The sequence below is a fragment of the Oncorhynchus mykiss genome, chromosome 9 (assembly GCF_057628025.1).
Source record: "Oncorhynchus mykiss isolate SJ-2025 chromosome 9, ASM5762802v1, whole genome shotgun sequence".
Taxonomy (NCBI): Eukaryota; Metazoa; Chordata; class Actinopteri; order Salmoniformes; family Salmonidae; genus Oncorhynchus; species Oncorhynchus mykiss.
The window spans coordinates 40,228,751-40,241,290 of record NC_143030.1 but is presented as its reverse complement, the minus strand read 5'-3'; the positions used below and the strand labels follow the sequence as shown (position 1 = coordinate 40,241,290).

At 43.9% G+C, this 12,540-nt stretch overlaps 1 protein-coding gene across 6 annotated transcripts in view; it reads right to left on the bottom strand.

Annotated features, from left to right (window-relative positions):
* LOC110531949 (DDB1- and CUL4-associated factor 1) overlaps positions 1–9,993 on the bottom strand; it is a 29,494-nt gene extending 19,501 nt beyond the window's left edge. For 2 of the 6 annotated variants that reach the window (XM_021615492.3, XM_021615493.3), the window contains exons 1-14: positions 9,679–9,993; positions 7,962–8,082; positions 7,669–7,745; positions 7,479–7,552; positions 7,266–7,379; positions 7,003–7,140; positions 6,196–6,810; positions 5,928–6,029; positions 5,677–5,835; positions 5,343–5,522; positions 4,973–5,182; positions 4,615–4,784; positions 4,306–4,433; positions 91–326 (exon numbers count right to left, since the gene is read on the bottom strand). In XM_021615492.3, coding sequence (XP_021471167.2) covers positions 91–326; positions 4,306–4,433; positions 4,615–4,784; positions 4,973–5,182; positions 5,343–5,522; positions 5,677–5,835; positions 5,928–6,029; positions 6,196–6,810; positions 7,003–7,140; positions 7,266–7,379; positions 7,479–7,552; positions 7,669–7,745; positions 7,962–8,074 — 2,316 coding nt within the window. In that variant the 5' untranslated portion in view covers positions 8,075–8,082; positions 9,679–9,993. Of the gene's footprint in view, positions 1–90; positions 327–4,305; positions 4,434–4,614; positions 4,785–4,972; positions 5,183–5,342; positions 5,523–5,676; positions 5,836–5,927; positions 6,030–6,195; positions 6,811–7,002; positions 7,141–7,265; positions 7,380–7,478; positions 7,553–7,668; positions 7,746–7,961; positions 8,083–8,722; positions 8,921–9,531 lie in introns of those variants that run through there. The other 4 variants (XM_036987839.2, XM_090184194.1, XM_036987838.2 and 1 more) reach the window with 2 other exon arrangements.
* Between the last annotated feature and the right edge of the window lie 2,547 nt (positions 9,994–12,540).

The following is a 12,540-nucleotide window of genomic DNA, read 5'->3' as shown; positions in this document are numbered from 1 at the left end:
CTACAGGGAGATGGCAGAACTATGAGACCAGTAGAGCCCAAAAACATTCAAGCGTAAGAGATTGATTATTTCTGAAATAAATATTTTCACCTTGATGCCATTGTTGGACTGCACCACATTCCACATCTTGTTGAGCACGCTCTCGCTGTTCTTGGTGGTCTGGGGTAGACGTCTGAGGGGCGTGCCAGAGATGAACTTGCCGATGCCGGACATGCGTTTATCTGGAGCGCACACACAGTTGATGACCACCTGCAGAGCAGACTTCTGAATCTCGGCATCGTTCACAAACACCTCTCCCTCTGCCACCACCAGGACTACACCCATACCTGAGGAACAACAGAACATTAAGATTAGAACGCAAAGCCAAGAGTACTGGTCTACTGGATATATGGGGTTGTGTAAATAGAAAGCCATGGCAGGTGGGCTATACACCAAGTGTACAAAAACAAATGAGGAACACCTACTCCTTTCATGACAGACTGATCAGGTAAACACTATGATCCCTTATTAATGTCACTTGTTAAATCCCCTTCAAAATCAGTGTAGATTGGCTATTCCCAAACAAGTGGTACGCACAATGCCATCGTGGGGAACACCAAATATACAGTGCCTTGCGAAAGTATTCGGCCCCCTTGAACTTTGCGACCTTTTGCTACTTTTCAGGCTTCAAACATAAAGATATAAAACTGTATTTTTTTGTGAAGAATCAACAACAAGTGGGACACAATCATGAAGTGGAACGACATTTATTGGATATTTCAAACTTTTTTAACAAATCAAAAACTGAAAAATTGGGCGTGCAAAATTATTCAGCCCCTTTACTTTCAGTGCAGCAAACTCTCTCCAGAAGTTCAGTGAGGATCTCTGAATGATCCAATGTTGACCTAAATGACTAATGATGATAAATACAATCCACCTGTGTGTAATCAAGTCTCCGTATAAATGCACCTGCAATGTGATAGTCTCAGAGGTCCGTTAAAAGCGCAGAGAGCATCATGAAGAACAAGGAACACACCAGGCAGGTCCGAGATACTGTTGTGAAGAAGTTTAAAGCTGGATTTGGATAAAAAAAGATTTCCCAAGCTTTAAACATCCCAAGGAGCACTGTGCAAGCGATAATATTGAGATGGAAGGAGTATCAGACCACTGCAAATCTACCAAGACCTGGCCGTCCCTCTAAACTTTCAGCTCATACAAGGAGAAGACTGATCAGAGATGCAGCCAAGAGGCCCATGATCACTCTGGATGAACTGCAGAGATCTACAGCTGAGGTGGGAGACTCTGTCCATAGGACAACAATCAGTCGTATATTGCACAAATCTGGCCTTTATGGAAGAGTGGCAAGAAAGCCATTTCTTAAAGATATCCATAAAAAGTGTTGTTTAAAGTTTGCCACAAGCCACCTGGGAGACACACCAAACATGTGGAAGAAGGTGCTCTGGTCAGATGAAACCAAAATTGAACTTTTTGGCAACAATGCAAAACGTTTTGTTTGGCGTAAAAGCAACACAGCTGAACACACCATCCCCACTGTCAAACATGGTGGTGGCAGCATCATGGTTTGGGCCTGCTTTTCTTCAGCAGGGACAGGGAAGATGGTTAAAATTGATGGGAAGATGGATGGAGCCAAATACAGGACCATTCTGGAAGAAAACCTGATGGAGTCTGCAAAAGACCTGAGACTGGGACGGAGATTTGTCTTCCAACAAGACAATGATCCAAAACATAAAGCAAAATCTACAATGGAATGGTTCAAAAATAAACATATCCAGGTGTTAGAATGGCCAAGTCAAAGTCCAGACCTGAATCCAATCGAGAATCTGTGGAAAGAACTGAAAACTGCTGTTCACAAATGCTCTCCATCCAACCTCACTGAGCTCCAGCTGTTTTGCAAGGAGGAATGGGAAAAAATGTCAGTCTCTCGATGTGTAAAACTGATAGAGACATACCCCAAGCGACTTACAGCTGTAATTGCAGCAAAAGGTGGCGCTACACAGTATTAACTTAAGGGGGCTGAATAATTTTGCACGCTCAATTTTTCAGTTTTTGATTTGTTAAAAAAGTTTGAAATATCCAATAAATGTCGTTCCACTTCATGATTGTGTCCCACTTGTTGTTGATTCTTCACAAAAAAAATAAAAAAGGTCGCAAAGTTCAAGGGGGCCGAATACTTTCGCAAGGCACTGTAAATGCAAATCACATTTTCACACAGTCCATTTAGATTTTCCAACAGGGCTATACATTTGGGTGAGTTTCCCCCCACGGCCTGAGTAGCCTCATTTCACTGACAAAAATAAAATTCCGCAAACCAGGAGAGGATATTTTTTAAAGTTACTGGACAGCTTTGTGTCATCAAATGGTCTTTGGTGTGTTAGATGTGTTGGTATCTGTACTGATGGAGCAAAAGCCGTGACAGGGAGACATAGTGGAGTGGTAACGCGCGTCGTGCAAGCAGTTTCTCCCGACGCCACTTGGGTACACTGCAGCATCCACCGAGGCTCTTGCTGCCAAGGGAATGCCTGACAGCTTGAAAGATTTTCTGGGACACTTCAGTGAAAATGTTTAACTTTATAAAAGGAAGGCCCCTGAACTCTCTTGTATTTTCTGCATTGTGCAATATGGGCAGCGACCATGTAAAGCTTTTACAACATACAGAAGTGCGCTCGTTATCAAGGGGCAAAGTGTTGACATGTTTTTTAAATTGAGAGACGAGCTTAAAGTTCTCTTTACTGACCATAATTAACACTTGTCTGACCACTTGCATGACACGACTGGCCTATCTAGGTGATATTCATTCTCGCCTGAATGACCTGAAGCTAGGATTACAGGGACTCTCCGCAACTATTTTCAATGTGTGCGACAAAATTGAGGCTATAATTAAGAAGAAGTTGGAGCTCTTCTCTGTCTGCATTAACAATGACAACACACAGGTCTTCCTATCATTGTATGATTTTTGTGTGTAAATGAACTCAAGCTTACGGACAATGTAAAATGTGATATACCAAAGCACCCGAGTGAGCTGGGTGCTCAATTACGCAGGTAATTTCCCGAAACGGATGACACAAACTGGATTCGTTATCCCTTTCATGCCCTGCCTCCAGTCCACTTACCAATATCTGAACAAGAGAGCCTCATCGAAATTGCAACAGGCGTTTCTTTGAAAATTGAATTGAAATCAGATTCCACTGCCAGATTTCTGGATAGGGCTGCGCTCAGGAGCACATGCTGTTCCATGTGTGTTGGGATATGGTGATTGAAATCTCGCTGTTAAGACAATGATGCCCTTTGCAAATATGTGAGAGTGGATTCTCAGCCCTCACTAGCATGAAAACTAAAATACAGGCACGGACTGTGTGGAAAATGATTTAAGACACTCTCTCCAATACAACATTGCAGAGTTATGTGCATCCTTTCAAGCACACCCTTGTCATTAACCTGTGGTGAGTTATTCACCATTTTTGAAGAACAAATAAGGTTTTATATGTCAGATGGCTAAATAAAGAGCAAAATTATGAATTATTATTATTCTGTGCCCTGGTGCTATAAGAGCTCTGTCACTTCCCACGTGTGTGGCAGGCTTACAATGATGGCAAAAAATAAAATTTGAGAGTGCGCTAACCCTGGTGCTAGAGGGGGTAAACAGCTGGAGGTTGAATGTTTGAAAGGGTACGGGACTATAAAAAGTTTGGGAACCACTGGTGTAGATGAAGGGGAGGAGACAGGTTCAAGAAGGATTTAAGCCTTCAGACAATTGAGACATGGATTGTGTATGTGTGACCATCAGAGGATGAATGGGCAAGACAAAAGATTTAAGTGTCTGAACAGGTTATGGTAGTAGGTGCCAGGCAACTGTGTCAAGAACTGCAACGCTGCTGGGTTTTTCACACTCAGTTTCCCATGTGTATCAAGTGTACCACCAAATGGACATCCAGCCAACTTGACAACTGTGGGAAGCATTGGGGTCAACATGGGCCAGCATCCCTGCGGAACGCTTGACACCTTGTAGAGTGCTTCCCCGACGAATTGAGGCTGTTCTGAAGGCAATAGGAGGTGCAACTAAATATAAGAAAGGTGTTCCTAATGTTTTGTACAGTGTACATTGACTTGTGTAATATTCATATCGCAAGAGATCCATATCGCATGAAATATTTTGAAATGCTAATTAGCCGCATGTGACGTGTGTTTTTACAGTTTATTCGGTTGTTGTCCCTCTCCTCTTGTGGCTCCTTCCCACACACAGATGTCCCAATGACCTTTTGCCCATATCGTGCAAATTTAATGACAAGGCAGGGCAGTGTAACATACCCACGGTGGAGATGGCGTTGCCCCCCTCCCCATCCAGCACGGCCACAGACTCCGACATCAGCAGCTGGGTCTTAGGGACCACCGTCAGGATGCTCAGTATGTCCAGGGCATAACGCACTGTGTCACTCCTAGGGAACAAGCCAACACAGGGTGAAATAGTCACAGGGTACAACTTTGTGTTCACTTGAATTTGTGAGAAATGTTCTCCATAACAAACAGAGGTGTAATTTTAATATAGAGCAGATGGAGTTGATAAATAAGTCCATCCTTCTCATCAGAAGGAAGGATGTGTTTATTTTCTGTCCTCACCTGCCGTAGTAGGTCCTCCAGTCACAGGCAATGGAGATGAGCTGCAGGAGAAGCTGCACACAGGAGAGCTTATGGAAAACATCTGCAGGCTCCCAGTACAGCCTGACTGGGCCGTACTCAATCAGGAACTCCATCATCTCCACCACCTGCTTGTGGGTGTAACTACATGCCTGGGGAACATAAAGAGAATGAGGCATCACTGAAGGAAAAGCATCAAAGTTAATCTGTGATGATGGGTTCCAGGGGGATGGCGGTAAAATCCATTTCAATTGAAATTAAATTTCATAAATTGAAGGAGGACCCAAGATAATTTCAATCACCATATCCCAACACACATGGAACAGAATGTTCCTCCTACCTTGTAGTAAGGCTGTGGGTGAATGGGAGCGCCCCCTTCAGTCCGCTGCAGGGACTGCTTGACCTGCTCCACCTTGATGGCCAGATGGGCCTCGGAGTACCTGCGCAGGGCCATGCAGGTGTGCTTGGCCGTCTGCCTGCTGGAGAAGATCTGGTCATCACTCAGCAGGGCACCCTGGTCCTCAGGGTTCAGGATCTCCAATGTGCTGATCTTGGGACCGTAGAATACAAAATAAACAGCAGTCTAATACACACTCCAACACAGAGGATGTTCAGAGAACTGCTCTGGAGACAGTGAAAAGCACTTGGTATTTCAATAGGATACAACTGGATGTAACAGAAGCATGACTAAACCACACAGGTCCTCCTACCAGGTTGACCATGCGCCGGAGGCCGTCCTGCCTGTCGAAGAGTTCCAGCACTGCTCGGAAGGAGAAAGAGATGGAGAAGAACATGGTGGCGTGGCAGCAGCCCGAGGCGTGGGAACACTCCAACAGCCACAGACTGTAGCTCACCACGTCAGACAGGATAGAGTGGGGCAGCATACACACCTAGGGGTAACAAAGACAGATTTAATGGGGACACATGAACGCATGTTTGTATTGACTTACACATTTACATGGAAGTAAATAATGTTACACCCATGTACCACAGGTCACAACTTTTATCAACAGTTGACCTTTATGTAGTGTGTGTTTGTCCTACCCTCTCCATGGCATCCTGGTTGTAGGCCAGGTAGTAGAGGCACAGAGACACCCCTGTGGCGGCCATGGAAGGCTTGGGGATCTCCAGCAGCTTCTGAACCCCTCCATGGACCACAAACTGGGCGGCAAACTTCTTATGCAGGAGCAGGGAGGCTAGGTACTACAGGTAGCGAATGAGAATCTAAGGATAAGGCTGGGATGCTCCTCTTTAAACAATTGAGATGCATTATAGGTCAGTTGTAGAAATGTTACCTTGAGAGCCTCAAAGGTGAGCTGTACATCGTTGGTCTGCTTCAGGTCCATGTAATGGATGAGCAGCTCACAGGCTCCCATCTGCATGAAGACAGCCAGAAGCTGAAAGGCAAATGAATACAGAGAAATAAAAAATGTATACAGAGAACTACTCGTCTGTCTACCAGTCATTTATGGCATATTGTCTTCAACGACTACAGCACTAGCTCTTATAAAGGAGTTTGATAAGACTGACATCTGCTGGTAGGTTTATATAGCAGACACTAACCTCCTGGTACTCTCCCAGAGGGGTGAGGTACTGTAGGATGAGTCTCTGCTCCATCTCTGGGGTCAGAGGGTAAAGGTGATAGTTGTTCCCAATCACCCAGGGGCTCATCTCAGACCAGCTGCTGTTGGACAGCTCGCTGAAGTTCCTCTCCGGGTCTGGCAGGGAGAAGTTCAGTTTCTGTTTCACCTTCCGTCCATTCTCCCTCTCTGTTCTCCTCTTGAGGTGAGTGCTGCCCTCCTCCCTGCCGTCGGGGAAGTCCCGGTGGGACAGAGGCGGCGGGGCAGACACAGGCTTCATCAGTCCTTTGACAGCGGAGTTAGCGCAGCTACTGGTCTTGTAGGTGTGGTTAAGGTAGTTGAGGTGGAAGGAGATCTCGCTGTAAGACTCATGGCTGTGGATCTCCACTCGGTCCTCATCTGATCCCTTCTCATTCCTCTCAATGCCTTCATTCCCCGTGGGGAAAGGGTTGTCCTCGAAGCCCCCGTCGACAGTCTCCTCATCCAGAGGAAGGAGAGATTCCCCCAGGCTCTTCCTGGGACCGGGCCGTTTAAACCCCTTCCGGTTTTCAGTGTCCTTGGCCTGCAGCTCGCGTAGCCGCTGCAGCATCAGAGGCACCTAAAGAGAGAAGGATGCATCTAGCATCATTCACAGATACTGACATCTAGCATCATTCACAGATACTGGTGATGGACACCCACTTGTGGTGACAGGGCTAAATTCAATTGAACCCACATTACCGTATTTACACAAGATCTTATGTTGATGTTGATAAACCTTCTCAGGTAGTAGTAGGATGTTGCCACTGACCACGACAGAGTTCTCCTCCCTGTAGTTGGCAGCGATGTCCTGGTTCTCCATTGCTCCAGCCAACAGGCCTGTAGCATAGATTCTCAGGGGCTGCTCCGCCTCCTGGGCCCATTTAAAAAGCCTCTCCACTATGCCCTCCTGTCATGTACACACACAAACAAAGACATCATGATTATTGAATATTTGAATCAGTTGCATATTATAGCTGACTAAATGTACAAACATGTTCAAGTGCATCTCCACAGATTTAAGTTACAGCCTACCTTCTCCTGAAAGACCACAGCAGTCTCCAACCCAGGCATGATATTCTGCAGCAGGCGACAAGCTGCAGTGTTGAGGGTGAGCTCTCTACTGGTCATCACATAGCTATTAACGAGCTAGAAAAAGACAGGAGTTAAAATAATTCACATTTGAACAAATACCATTCTGTAAATGTGTGGGGGGAAAAAGACATCTAAAAAAAGTTCAGGTCTTACAGCATTCATGAAGTCATCATTTTTGAACAGGATCTTTAGCAGCTGACCCAAGACGCATTCCGGATCCGCTCTCCCTAAGTGGAAAGGGGTTGGGAGAATTAGAAAAACCTACAGAAGGTCAACAACTATCACTGTTGCTATAGCTAATACTATAGTTATGACTACATACAACATAAATACATCATCTTACCAGGGTGCCTGTCATCAAAAGGATCCGGATCAGCTTTGTGATATTCCTCAGTCTCCCTCTCCACCAGCTCTGAAATCCTGAGGGGAAAAGAAAACCCATGATATACTCAAAAACAGACAACCACATATTCCTTAATGTTCAGAGACTTAAAAAAAAAAAAAAAAAAACTTAACGTAATATGTGGCATAAATAAATAAGGTGAACGCAAAAAAATAAAAATTCAGTGATGTTACTTCCCAGAATATCCACTGGTGTTACCAACCATTATCCTCCTGTATTACTCAGACACTCACTTAGTCAGGATGTTGACCAGGTCCGGTGTGCTGGCCTGCTGCTCCCTCTCCCACTGCTCCAGCAGAGAGGTCAGCTCTGCCTTGGAATCCACACTAGCAGATGCCGACGCCATGGTCTGGCCTGACACACAGAACAAATCATGTCATCAACTAAACTTTACTTGGGGTCTAGAGAGAACGTGCAAAAAAATAAAAACTGCATTGGTGCATGCAAAAGGAGAGAGTCACCTGTCATTGTAAATGTTGATATGAGCTAGATTGATTCCCTACTCCCTCCTCTTGCATGCACCAACACAGCATTTTTAGCATATAATCACTAACACTAGCTTACTGATTTGGCCTACTCCTCAAATAAAATATAATTATGCATGATCCATCTATGCTCACAAACCATGACTTCCTCTCCAGTTGCAAACAGTGACACAAAATTGACCTTTATTTTGGCTCCAGTTCAGAACCAATCCAACTATACAGGTTCTTGGGACAGTCAACAGGTGATTTGGTCATGGCCTTGAGCATGAAGCTAGAAACCATAGCCATGTTTATGGCTCTGCTAGAAAACATCCAATAACATTCGCTATTGTGCAGTAGCTACTAGCTAGCCTGCCCTGTATAATTAATGTTAGCTAGTTACTAGTTCTCTTTATCGAGACGGAGCATAGTTTTGGTGACTGGTCGAGGGATTTGCTTGCAACAACATTGAGTCACCACCATCAATCGATTATTGTAAAAAGGTCAATTCTGAAAACGCTTACGTGTACCTATGTTGGTCCTGTACAACTCCGGTCCATCCGCGAGGTGCTAAAATTAATAATTCTAATAAAAAAATTTAACTAACACAAACGACTTTTCCTTCATGCTCGTATTACGTAAACTGCGATTAAATTGGGTCCGTACTATCAGGAATCCTTGGGACGTCCCTAACCGTACCATTTAAAATGTAAACTTCCGGGATCTTTGCGATGTCCATATCACAGTGATAGCACTGACCCATTTTTTTTTTTTTTTATATATATATATATATATATATATATATCTCAGTTTACGTAGTACAAGCAAAAAAAAAACCTCGGTTGTATTCGCTACGATTTTTTATTAGAAGAATGCATTTCAGTACCCCGCGGAAGGATCGCAGTTGTACAGGATAAACATAGCTATAGGTAAGCGTTTTCAAAATTGACATTTTTACAATAATCAACTGATGGCGACTCAATGACGTTGCTAGCAAGTCCCGCGACCAGTCATCAAAACTCAACTCCGGCTCGATATAAGAAAAGGGAGTTGCGTTCCTCAACTAGCTACTTAACTTACACTCTCTGGAATATATATAGCTAATAAGTTAGCTTCATCATGATGACAAACTAACGTACACACGTGTTTTGTAGTGATTTAGCTAGCCAACTACTGAACTGGTTAGTCATCCGTACTTTGCTACATATTGTACATTAGTTAGCTAACTATCATCGATAGGGATATTTCACATCTGCAGAGTATTTTAGCTGCGCTACCAACTAGCTATGAATATGCCCTATATAAAAGGTTAGCTAACTAGTACAACGTTGGAACGTACGCTGTGTAAGAGCTACAATCAGTTCAGTGTTGTTGTTCCGCACCAGAAACAGCTGTCTGCGTTGTGTGCACTCGAGCTAGCTACAAGACCGTCAAGGAAACCGCTTGTGTGCCAAACAGTGTTGTTGGCTGGCTAGCGAATACGTACCCTTTTCTGCTCAATTTTCCTTCGCTCTTTCCGTCTTCCTTATTTTTTTTACAATGCCGACAAAACACTTGCTAACTACACCAATATTTGTTGATAAAAATACAAACGCCACCTTGTTGTCACTCGTTTTAGCACAGCATTTATTTGGCGAACACGTTCTATACGTCAAAAGTTCAGCGTCGACTTTTGATGACGTAAAAATTAGCAAGCTCAACATGGGCGGAGTTCAGCAGGAGTGTAATTCCACTTAGTTCAAAGCAAAGGGACACACAGACTCGGTGCATTCGAGCTGGGCGCACGTTGCATTTCTGCAGTGGCGTGTATTCATGGATGCACGTTGCAACCTCGGATCTGTCTCCCTCTCCGGTGGGTTCTACCCCGGGTTCAGATTCTCGGAGCTCCCAGCCTCACCAGACCGTGAGGCTGCCTGAGAGACCGGTCCATTCAACACCACCAGCTGTCATCATAGGCAGCTCTATGGTGAGAAACATCTCGGTCCCCAAGGCAAAACCCCTGTGCTACGAAGGACCACGAGTACAGGACATAACAAGGCTGCTTCTGACTGTTCTACCACAGATGCCGGGAGCTGACGACATAAGGAGGGCTAACTCGGAACATTTGAAAATGTATTTTAAAGAACTGATTTTATCATTAAAAGACTACATAAAACGGCCAATAATTTCAGGTCCAGTACCATCGTTGGGCCGCGGGTGTGAAAGATTCAGCAGACTGCTTGCATTACACATCTGGCTAAAAGACTGTAGCTCTGCTGTAGTCACTTTTATTGATAACTTTGACACCTTCTGGAAACAGAAGATATTCTACAGGAATGACTAAGCCCATCCAAATCTTATTGGCTCCTGGACTCTGTTCATGCATTTCAAGGCTGTGTTGAATCAATGACTGGTAAATGATCCAAGACCAGCTCAGTTAATCCCTACCATTGTGACAATAAGTCGTCAAAATGCTGCATCAAATGTACATGATCTTAGGGGCATTGGCAAACACAATGTAAGTAATTTAATTTATATACCCCTAATTGCACCGAATACATCTGTTTATCCTACAGCTATTGTAAGCAGTAATCATGAGCCTATAAATCAGAGTTACACTGTTAGCACTGAGGCGGTGTGCAATAGTAGGAAGACCACTTCATGAAGCTCACCCTGCACTATCAGCTCCAATGTAAATAACATGAGTAAGCCTACCTCTGACAAGCTTCCCAGTTAAAGCATTCAAAACAATCAAGCAACCCAGAAAAGTGCTAAAAATAGCCCATATTAACATGTGTAGCCAACGAAGGAATGGCTTCGTAAGAAGCATTTCAAGGTCGTGGAGTGGCCTAGCCAGTCTCCAGATCTCAACCCCATAGAAAATCTTTGGAGGGAGTTGAAAGTCTGTGTTGCCCAGCAACAGCCCCAAAACACCACTGCTCTAGAGGAGATCTGCATGGAGGAATGGACCAAAATACCAGCAACAGTGTGTGAAAACCTTGTGACGACTTACAGAAAACGTTTGACCTCTGTCATTGCCAACAAAGGGTATATAACAAAGTATTGAGATAAACTTTTGTTCTTGACCAAATACTTATTTTCTACCATAATTTGCAAATCAATTCATAAAAAAATCCTACAATGTGATTTTCTGGATTTTTTTTCTCATTCGTCTGTCATAGTTGAAGTGTACCTATGATGAAAATTACAGGCCTCTCTCATCTTTTGGGAGAACTTGCACAATTGGTGGCTGACTAAATACTTTTTTGCCCCAATGAATGTGATGGAGTAAGGTCCTGAGGGCACACAGTGTTTTGTGAAATCTGTGAATGTATTGTAATGTTTTAAAATTGTATAAACTGCCTTCATTTTGCTGGACCCCAGGAAGAGTAGCTGCTGCTTTGGCAGCAGCTAATGGGGATCCATAATAAATACAAAAATATTTAACAAAATACAAAGGAAGCCAGACATCCACATAAAATTGACCAATTAGCCATGGATGGAGATCAGGATTAGGACTTGTGGTATTACTTAATTCTCCGTACTGGCCAATGATGATAACGGTAATTCTGATCCATCCATTAATTAATACATTGTTGTGCACCTGGCCTGAGAGGATGGAAGTTCAACGTGTAGCTAGATGTAGAAGGCTAATGTTAACTAGCTAATGTTGCCCATGAATGGGGCTCCCGAGTGGCGCAGCGGTCTCAGTGCTTAAGGTTCGATTCCAGGCTGTATCACAACCGGCCGCGATTGGGAGTCCCGTAGGGCAGCGCACAATTGGCCCAGCGTCGTCCAGGTTAGGGTTTGCCCCGGGTAGGCCGTCATTGTAAATATTAATTACTTCTTTATTGGCTTAAATAAATAATCAAAATGGAAGTTAAGCTTGCGAGCTAGCACTTTAGCCCGGTAGCCTACGAAAACAAAAAATAAAAGCATGTACTTTATGACACCGTGATAGAGTGTTTGGTCAGCCTGAAAGAGAGGAGGATGGCATTGGCGTTTCTCCACAAGTAGTGTGAGTCAATATGTTTTTCTACTTGCACGAACGAACACACACGCACACAAACAAATCAGAACCATGGACAGCTACATCATATTTAGTTTTCGTTAATTGGACAAAAAATGGTTTAGTATCTTTTAGTTGTCACTGTATTAGACAAAGCAGAGGTGATTTGATGATGTTGAAATGGTGCTAGAATAGTGGAGGCAGCACCTGCCTTCTTTGCCACTTGCGGTATCCATCTGTGGTTCTAAATCAATAGTACTTTAGTGGGACGAAAATGTCTGAAACATCAACTTGCTTTACCATGCTGTAGGTCATGTAACTGTCTGTTACATGCAATATGCTTTCTGGACGTCACTGGAC